At 58.8% G+C, this 9109-nt stretch overlaps 3 protein-coding genes across 3 annotated transcripts; all 3 read right to left on the minus strand.

Moving 5' to 3' along the window:
- Nucleotides 1–624: 624 nt before the first annotated feature.
- Nucleotides 625–1782, minus strand: LOC139673752 (interferon-induced transmembrane protein 5-like). The gene is made up of 2 exons (XM_071559562.1): nucleotides 1624–1782; nucleotides 625–925 (listed from the first exon to the last, which is right to left on the minus strand). Exons 1-2 carry the CDS (start codon nucleotides 1780–1782, stop codon nucleotides 707–709), a joined length of 378 nt encoding a protein of 125 aa, XP_071415663.1. The 3' UTR covers nucleotides 625–706.
- A 707-nt stretch (nucleotides 1783–2489) lies between these two features.
- Nucleotides 2490–3783, minus strand: LOC139673754 (interferon-induced transmembrane protein 5-like). Its single transcript, XM_071559563.1, has 2 exons — nucleotides 3584–3783; nucleotides 2490–2897 (listed from the first exon to the last, which is right to left on the minus strand). The coding sequence occupies exons 1-2, from the start codon at nucleotides 3770–3772 to the stop codon at nucleotides 2736–2738; spliced, it is 351 nt and encodes a 116-aa protein (XP_071415664.1). The 5' UTR covers nucleotides 3773–3783; the 3' UTR covers nucleotides 2490–2735.
- A 2309-nt stretch (nucleotides 3784–6092) lies between these two features.
- LOC139673755 (dispanin subfamily A member 2b-like) lies at nucleotides 6093–7386 on the minus strand. Its single transcript, XM_071559564.1, has 2 exons — nucleotides 7195–7386; nucleotides 6093–6594 (listed from the first exon to the last, which is right to left on the minus strand). The coding sequence occupies exons 1-2, from the start codon at nucleotides 7384–7386 to the stop codon at nucleotides 6406–6408; spliced, it is 381 nt and encodes a 126-aa protein (XP_071415665.1). The 3' UTR covers nucleotides 6093–6405.
- Between the last annotated feature and the right edge of the window lie 1723 nt (nucleotides 7387–9109).

Raw genomic sequence — 9109 nt, forward strand, 5'->3', positions numbered from 1 at the left:
ACAGGGATCGTTGTAGTCCCGTTTAGCTAAAATGAGCCAGCTCCAGCCCAGGAAGGGACAGCAGGGAGCAGTGGGGCTGCAGCCCGTGCTCACCCCCCTGTCCTGCCTAGGGACCTGCTGGAGTTGTCTGTGTTGCTGCAGTGAGTTCCCAGGTCTCCCCCTGGGAGGGATGACACCCCATTTGCTTCACGGGACCAAGTTGCTTCTCTGCTTCCTCCCCTCCTCGGTCATGGGGGTCCCAGTGGCTGTGGGGATTGCGGCATCTCCTGCCTCCAAGGAGCCTGGTCAGAGCCAAAAATCCATATTTATGTTCTCCTCCCTTTGGCATCTCCCTGCTTCCCCTCCTCCCTCACCCCCACCAAAGCAGAAACTCACGCTGTGTAAAACATTTAATGATTTAAATAGTGACCACAGAAGCTGGAGAAAGACTAAACTTCACATGGGGTAGTGGGAGATAAAAAAACACAGGATAAACGAAAATAACTGATCTGCCCCCAGAGCGTGGCAGGGAGCGGGGTCTGGCCAGGCAGGCAGGGGTTGCTGTGGTGGGGGAGAAGACCCTGGGGCTGACCCCCAACCCGGCCACACAGTGCCCGGTGGGCATCAGAGCTGGTGGCCGTGGCCTGGGGTGGCAGAGAGGGGTGGTGGCCTTTTGGGGGCACCACCAGCGATGTGAAGGAGGTTCCACAAGCCCTTCAGCCCCCAGTCACTGGTCCTCGTCATCGGTCCCACTGAACTGGTAAGTGAAGAAGCCGACGGACTCCTGGGCGAGCTTGGAGAGGTGGATGACGCCGGTGACAACGAGGGCGATGAGCAGGAGTGGCAGCACCACACTGCCTGCCGTGGCCAGGGCATTGTAGCACCGCGCCTTGGAGCTGAAGTGCCGAGCAGCTTCCACATCCCCAGACACCTTCCGGTCCCGTGCCTGCAACAGGACAGACCCCTTTCCCTCAGGCCCCTTCCTGCAGCCCCCTTTCTGCAGCTCCCATCTCATGCCTCTCCCAGCCTCGCTCCAGGGCTTTGGCACCCTTGCAGACCGCAATTTATCCATCTCTATCCATCCCAGGCTACCCCTGCTCTGCATGCTCCTGCTCTCCTCTGGCCCCGTTTCCTTTTCCTCTGGGATTTTCCCTGCTGCTCCTTCCTGAGCCTTACTGGCACCAGCCCCTGCTTGCCCCCATCTTTCTGTCCTGGCCCAGTTCAGCTGGCACTAGGATTTTCCCTCCTGCTTCCTCCGGAACCTCACTGGCTCCTTACTCCTGCTTGCCCCCATCTTTCCTCAACAGTCCAATCTAGCTGGGGCTGCTCCTGTCAGAGGGTTGAAGGGGTGCTGGGGCCATCATGGCCCCCACGGCACTTCCTAGGATGAAGCAGCTGGTCCTTGGAGGGTAGACGGGCCTGTGGTTATCTGAGGGGGTTCCACAACCTCTGTCATAGATGACAGGAATAGCAGGGAGGATTCACCAGGTGCTGCTGTCACCTGCCTCTAGAGGGTGTTGGGCTCTGTCCCCAGCCCACCCCAGCCCACCCAGGAGTTATCCCAGGTGCTCCGTGCCTCCTCAGCAATCCCTCCCATGGCATCCAGATGGGGAGGGATTCCTGGAGGCCCCCGGGTGCCTGTACCTTGACAGCAAAGGCGAGTGCCACGAAGCCCAGGCAGCAGAAGTTCATGTAGAGGGTGTTGAAGATGGCCCAGACGAGGTGGTCCCGGGGTGGGGAGGCAGCAGAGGGTGGCCTCCGCTTGGGGGGCCACTCATCCTCCCGTGGGTACGAGGTGTCCATGGCCACAGAGAGGGGCACCCGCCGCTCTGGCAGCCTGGGGGGAACACGGCTGGGCACCCCTTATATAGTGCCGCTTCACTAAATATAAACCTGGGAAATTACAGCCCTGTGGGATGTGGTTGTCCAACAGGCCAGGCTGGGAGCTGGGAGAAACACTGGGATGGCAAGCCTGGGAAGGCTTTTTATAGCCAGGCTTGCCCCTGTGATGAGGAACATGGATGGCTCCAGTGTGGTGAGTGCATGGAGATGGAGCCATGGAGCTATTCCAACACTGCATGAGGGTGACCCTGAGACAGACCCCTGGTGCCAGGACCCCCATGGCAATGGCTGGCACCAGTACCTCCCAACCCATCCCTCCAGGTGAATGGGCAGGCCAGATCCCTCCTTGGCAGCACCCGGATGGATGAAATGGGAAGTTAATTCAGAAAGGTGGAAGAGGGGCACCCATGGGACTCTCTAGCAGTGTGGGGAGATGGAGCCGCAGGGTGTGTGGGCAGCCAAAAATCACGAAGGGTCTTCTTCTGCCTTCTCTGAGATGTTGGGAAGGAACTTCCCCGGGATTTGGACTGGAAGTACTCTGCCCTGAGGCGGGATGGAGGCAGGGCGAGGAGGTGAAGGAGGAAGAGGAAGAGAGTGCCATGAAGATGTGCAAGGATCTTTTTCTCTGTACCGCGATGAATGAGGTGACAACGAGGGAGTTTGGCAGGACGAGCTTTATTGGTGACAGCACGGACTGACAGCTGTGACACAGGTGCCAGGAAGTGCAAGAGGGGGGGGCTGCTCTCCACCCCCCCAGCCCAGCCACCCCATCCCCTCCCGATGCTGTGCGGGGACACCAGGGGGACAGCAGTGAGGGGATGGGGTTCACCCCTTCACCCCCACACCTCAAGCGGGTGCATTTGGGGGATGGAAGGAGGGGAATAGGCCCCTCACAGGTGTGGTCCAGGTGACTGTCAGGGGCCCCTGAGTCTGCTGAGGAAGACGACAATGGCGATGATGATGAAGGCCACCCAGGCGAGGGATACCAGCACGGAGCAGATGATGTTCGCCACCCTGGCACGGGAGCCATGACGCTGAGCACCCTCCAGGTCCCCCAGCAACTTGCAATCACGAGCCTGGGGGGCAAACGGGGGGCTTAGAGAAATGATTGAGGGCCCAATTCGGCCCAGGGATGGCTGCAAGGTTGTGCTGTGGCCCCAGGAATGTCACCCAGGGCAGGGAGTGAAGCCACAGGGCACTGCCTGTTCCCCTACCACTGGTGGCAGTCGGGGAGCGCAGGCTTGAGGGGGGGCACAGAGCATTGTTGGTCTCAGCGTGGAGTGGAACTGGAATTTTGGGGATGGGAGAGCAGATCCTGGGGTCCAGGATAGGAGATTGAATCTGGTGGTCCCGAGATGGGAAAGGAGTTTGGGGTGGATAGGGCAGAGCAGGGGGGAGACATCGTGGGGGACCAGGAGGGTGTCCAGGGAGGGCTGAATCGGGAGGAACTGGACTGGGGGGTCCTAAGGAAAGGTTCCTGTTGGGCAGGATTGGGGGCTTCCCAGTCAGGAAGGGGGTCGGGACATGGCGGGGTTCCTGGGCTGGGCTGAGGGGTCCAGAGTCAGGAAGAGCTTCGGGATGTGTTGGGGATGCCGGGATGGGTTGGGTCGGGAAGGGGGAGGTTGGGACGAGCCAGGGGTCCCATGCCAGGCTCAGTCGCGGAGTCCTGAGAGTAGCTGGCTAGGGCTGGGTTTGAGGGTCCCGGGGCCGATCAGAGGTAGATCTGGGGTATCGGGCGGGGATCCTCAGTCGCCCTCCTTACCTTGATGGAGTAAACGAGCGGGGGGAAGCCGAGGCAGCCCAGCCAGCCCAGCGCCGAGCACAGCAGCACATTGAACAGCGACCAGAGCAAATAGTCCCGGGGCGGCGGGTCGGGCCGGGGGCCGGGGACAGCCGACCCCCACCCGGGGGACTGCAGGGGGATGGACACGTCCGTCTGCCGGGGCTCCATGACCGGAAATGAATGCCTGGAACGGGAACGGAGCGTGCCTAGGGCGGGGGACCAGCCCCGCACTGCCCCACCCAGGGGGTGGGGGCGACACGAGACCCCCACCCCGCATGGGCTGGAGGTGCAGGGCAGCTCTGGGGATTCAGGGGGGCTTAAGGGGACTTGGTGGCTCTGAAGGGACTTCGAGCAGATTTTGGGGACTCTGAGGGGACTTGGGAGGTCTCCAAGGGACCCTGGGGGCTCTGAGGATACCTGGGGGAATCCAGCGAGGCTTGGGGTCTTTGAGGGGATTCGTAGATACTTTGGGACTTCAAGAGAATTCCGGGAGACCTTGTGGACTCCGAGGAGATTCAGGGTGACTTTGCAGATTCCAAGGGGCCTTGAGGGGACTTGGGGGAATGCAGGGGAGCTTGGGGAGTTTGAGGGGATTTAAAGAGACTTTGAGAATTCCAAGGGAATGCCAGGGGACCTTATGGACTCCGAGGGGACTCAGGTGACTCTGGGGACTTCAGGGTGATTCAAGGGGACTTTGGGGACTCCAAGGGGACTTGAGGGGGCTTGGGGGAATGCAGGGGAGCTTGGGGAGTTTGAGAGGATTTAAAGATACTTTGAGGATTCCAGGGGACCTTATGGACTCTGAGGGGACTCAAGTGACTTTGGGGACTTCAAGGTGATTTGAGGGGACTTTGGGGACTCCAAGGGGACTTGAGGGGGCTTGGGGGAATGCAAAGGAGCTTGGGGAGTTTGAGGGGATTAAAAGAGACTTTGAGGACTCCAAGGGGACTCTGGGAAACCTTAGAGAATCTAAGGGGAGTTATGGGGCCTTTGGGGACTCCAGGAGTATTTGAGGAGACTTTAGGGTTGGAGCAGATGGACTGGAGGGAGCTCTTCATGGCAGCCCAGGGTGGTGACAGGTGGAAGGAAGGTTTTGGTTGTGGCTGGTTGTGGCTGGGAAAGGGTCACTTTTTTCCACGTTGGCTTGTATGGGGCTGCACTTTAGATTTGTGCTGGAAACTATTGATAAAAACAGCGAGAAGGAGGTAGAGGGAATCTTGGAGCAATGGCCTTTGTTGTTGCAAGTTCTCATTGGATGTGCTGGGGGTCAGGCAGGCCAAGGCTGGGGCCGGACAGGGAGCAGATACCCACTTGCAGCAAGGAGCCTGTGTTTTGTGGGAACAAACGGTGGAAAAAATGATTCACTGAGGGCTCAGCACCAGCAATCCTGCAATAAATACTCACTGTGTTTGTGAGTGGGATTTCTGACATCTTACAAATGCAGTGTCTTGGCAGGAGCCCAATGTTCTTGGGGAGAGGCAAAATCAGGGTTTTGTTCCCATCCTTGCGGGGCCCCAGCTCCAAGGACTGGGGCTTGCTGAGGGCAAGGAGCATGAAGGGGAAGGGGGAAGCCAGGACAGCTGCATAGCTGAAGCTCTGCCAGATGGGCTTTGGCCAGGGTTTCCCGTGGTCCCTGGCTGGGTCACTCCGGATGGTGTCGAAGGCAGGCAGCGAGTGACACGTGCAGCAGCCCAGAGGTGTGAGGATTACTGCCTGCTTCCCTGCCAGCTCTACCAGCAAGGGGACAGGGATGGCTGGTGCTTAGCGAGGCTTCCACTGGCCACAGCTCCACCCCCCCGCAGGGTGTGGAGGAAATTGGGAAAGTAAATGTGGGGAAACTGGTGTGGTGAGATAATGAGTTTAATAGTGAAAGGAAAAGCTACGCATTGCCCACAAAGCGAGATACGGAGTTCATTCCCTGCTTCCCATTGGAGGCAGGTGGGCAGCTGTTCCCAGGACAGCCAGGCTTCTGTTTGTGAGCCATACTAGTATTCCAATGTGCCTCACTGCAGGGGAGGGTCGTGGAATCCAGCCCCAAGAGTTGGCAGATTTGGGATGGAGCTGCAGCACTCACATACCCTTCATTCTGGGAGCCTCTCCCTTCCTGCTGCCCCGCAGTCGCATTCCAGTTTATCTGACTCAAGCCCTTTGCGCATCCTGCCCACCCAAATCCAGCTTGCCCTGAGCCTGGCTTGCTCTCACCCTCCCTGAGAGCTGGTGAGGACTGGGGTGCTCCCAGTGCCATGTTGGCACAGATGAGGTCACCTCGGGGTGACACTTAAAAGAACTTCACATCCCCTGTGGGTGCAGTATCTGGGTTCATGGAGCCTTGTGTGTCCTTGCGTGTCTTTATGCATTGTTCCTGTGATAAGAAACAATTTTCCACCCACCCCAGGCACATCTCATGGGCTCATGTTTCTCATTCAGCCAAGCAGAGGTGGAGGGGACCCTGAACCACTTCCTGCTAACAAAAAAACAGAGCTGGGGCAAAAGTAAAAGAAACCTTTATTTGAACCTGGTTTTCTCCAAACAAGGTGCTCTTGCTGGGGATTGTTTTGAGGCAGCTGGGGCTCCAAACCCAGATCAAAGCAGCAAGCAGGATACAGCCATTTTGGGGCTGCTCAGCTCCCACCTGAGCAGTGTCCATCCCCAGGCACTTCCAGCATCAGCAAGGGCTCAACAGTTTTGAGCGGTGAGGAAAGCAGGGACAAGATCCCAGTGGGCCCCAAGGGGGCACGTGGAGGGCACCCCCTGACCCCAAGGGGTGAGGGGAGCTCCTGGAAGGCACTGGGGGGAACGCACTACCCATAGTGAAAGGTGGGGGGTTCGCGATATGCTTGGTGTGCATAGCTGAGGACCACGGCAACAACAGTGATGACGATGATGACGATGATGATGTTGATCACCAAGGCCGCGATGTTCAGGTACTTGGCTGTGGACCCGTAGCTCAGTGCCCCGCTGCGGTCACCCAGCATTTTGCGGTCTCTGGACTGGGGGGAGGCAGAGGGGACAGTCAGTGGGGCTGGAGGGGGCAGCCCCAAGGGGCTCAAGGCTGCAGGCAGATGTGAGAGGTGCTGGAGGTGCCACACTAGACTGAATTCCCCTAAAATACAAGAGGTACCCCAGGACTCTGTGGGACCAGGACTCCATGGAGAGGGGGCTCTGTGGGGTCCATGGGGGCTCTGTGGGGCCAGGACTCCATGGAGAGGGGGTTCTGTGGGGTCCATGGGGGCTCTGTGGGGCCAGGACTCCATGGAGAGGGGGTTCTGTGGGGTCCATGGGGGCTCTGTGGGGCCAGGACTCCACAGAGAGGGGGCTCTGTGGGGTCCATGGGGGCTCTGTGTGGCCAGGAGTCCATAGAGAGCAGGGTCTTTGGGGTCCATGGGGGCTCTGTGGGGCCAGGACTCCATGGAGAGGGGGCTCTGTGGGGTCCATGGGGTACCATCTAGTCTGGGGTTTGTGGGGTCCACTGGACACCCCCGGATTTAGGCTCTGTGGGCTCCATGGGTCTCCCTGGGGTCAGGGGCTCAGTGGGGTCCCCTTGGCTCCCTCGCCTCCCTCCCAACCCCCGGTCCCCCCAAGTCCTGCACCTTTACGGAGAAGATGAACGCCAGTAACCCGAGGCACAAGACGTTGCCGTACAGGGTGCTGCAAAGGGACCAGGCTAGGTGGTCTCGGGGGGGCGGCTGCTCCTCCTCCATCAGCACCGTCGTGCCCTGGGTCTGCTCCTCCTTGTCCATCGCCGTCGGCATCATCTCGTACGGCGGCACCGACAGCGACATACCGGCGACTGTGCGCACCTGCGGGGGCTCCGGGAAACGGCGCGGTCCAGGAGGAGGCGGCATTGGGGGGCGGTCTCACCAAAGGTGTTGGTTTCGATTCCTCGAGACTGAGGATGGGGACGGAAAAGACCGCCCCTCCGACCGTCCCAGAAAGGGCGGGAAGAACCCCGGGCCTGATTTCCTTGTCCCCTTCTTTATCACTTTTTTCGCTCTTTCCTTGTCCCCTTTATCCTTTTCCTTACCCCTTTCCCCTCTCCTTTCTTTGCCCCCTCATTGCCCCTCTCTTTCCTTGTTTCATTCTTTACCTGTTCTTTGCCCTCTTTTTTCTTTTTCTTTACTGTAATTCCTTTTTCTTTCTTTACCCCCTTCATTCCTTGTCCCTTTCCTTGTCCCCTTTTATGTCCCCTTTCCTTCTTTCCATCCATCCATCCATCCATCCATCCATCCATCCATCCATCCATCCTTTATCCTATTCTTTCCAGTGTCTTTTTTTACCCTCTTTGTTTTTCCCTTCTTCCCTTGGCCCCCTTTTTAACACCCTTTTTTCTCCCCCTCCTTCTTTCCCCCCCGTCTTTCCCTGTTCCTATTTTGTCCCCGTCCTTATCCCTTCCCTGATGGCACCTGGGGACAACTGTGAGCATTTTGGGGTGCTCTGAACATGGCACTGGGACCCCCTCTGGCACTCCCAGCCCCTCCACTGCTGCAGTTTGTATTCCTGGGATGCAGTTCCATGGCCCCTGGAGTTTCCCATTACAGGAATCCTCCTCCCCAGCTGTTTCACCAACAGCCTTTATGGTTTGTGAGAGTGCTTGATCTGTGACAGTGTATCTGAATCCACAGGATACACCATCCTGTAGGGAGGGAATAACGTTTTACTGGGAACTCCAGCAATGTTTGTGCTTAGAGAAACTGAACAAGGACAACCTGGCCCTGGAAACAGGGATTTGGTTTCTGAGAAGTGCAGCCTAGGGCTGCCCTCTAGTTTTCCCAATCGTGAGTGCATTTTTCACTGTAATAACAGATTACAGTGAGGAGGAGCCGCTGCCTCAGCCTGTGGAATGCGAAAGGAGGGAAGAATTTCCATTGTTTCACCCCTGCTCTGCGGAGAGAACAGGAACTGCACATCAGTGCAGTCAGTTGTGGTTGGTCTCAGCCTGGCCGGGCACAGGTGGCTGGGGGGGCACAGGGCTGTGACCCTCGGGGTCTCCACATCCAGCGAGGGGGATCCTGGGGATCCCAGCAGCCAGTCGAAAGGATCCTGAGGATCCAGCCCCCGTGGGATCCCTGCATCTAGTGAGGAGGGCTGATCTCAGTGATCCTTGCACCCATTCCCACAGCATCCCTGCACACAGCGGGGGGTGATCCCAGTGATCCCTGCACCCATCGAGGGGATCCCAGTGATCCCCACACCTAGTGGGGGGATGATCTCAGTGATCCCTGCACCCATCGAGGGAATCCCAGTGATCCCGCACCCAGCGGGGGGGGGCTGACCCCAGTGAGCCCCGCACTCAACCCCACGGGATTCCTGCACCCAGTGGGAGGATGATCCCAGTGATCCCCGCACCCAGCGGGGGGGCTGACCCCAGTGAGCCCCGCACCCATCCCCACGGGATTCCTGCACCCAGCGGGGGGATGATCCCAGTGACCCCGCATCCAGCGGGGGGCTGATCCCAGTGATCTCTGCACCCATCCCCACGGGATCCCTCCACCCAGCGAGGGGGCT

The sequence above is a fragment of the Pithys albifrons genome, chromosome 6 (assembly GCF_047495875.1).
Source record: "Pithys albifrons albifrons isolate INPA30051 chromosome 6, PitAlb_v1, whole genome shotgun sequence".
Classification (NCBI taxonomy): domain Eukaryota; kingdom Metazoa; phylum Chordata; class Aves; order Passeriformes; family Thamnophilidae; genus Pithys; species Pithys albifrons.

Excerpts from the sequence above, each read along its gene's own strand:
- LOC139673752 (XM_071559562.1), bottom strand. The coding sequence starts at position 1,782 with ATGGACACCTCGTACCCACGGGAGGATGAGTGGCCCCCCAAGCGGAGG. Across the intron at positions 926-1,623 it reads CACTCGCCTTTGCTGTCAAG|GCACGGGACCGGAAGGTGTC; the intron begins GTACAGGCACCC and ends GTCCTGTTGCAG.
- LOC139673754 (XM_071559563.1), bottom strand. The coding sequence starts at position 3,772 with ATGGAGCCCCGGCAGACGGACGTGTCCATCCCCCTGCAGTCCCCCGGG. Across the intron at positions 2,898-3,583 it reads CGCTCGTTTACTCCATCAAG|GCTCGTGATTGCAAGTTGCT; the intron begins GTAAGGAGGGCG and ends TTTGCCCCCCAG.
- LOC139673755 (XM_071559564.1), bottom strand. The coding sequence starts at position 7,386 with ATGTCGCTGTCGGTGCCGCCGTACGAGATGATGCCGACGGCGATGGAC. Across the intron at positions 6,595-7,194 it reads CGTTCATCTTCTCCGTAAAG|TCCAGAGACCGCAAAATGCT; the intron begins GTGCAGGACTTG and ends GCCTCCCCCCAG.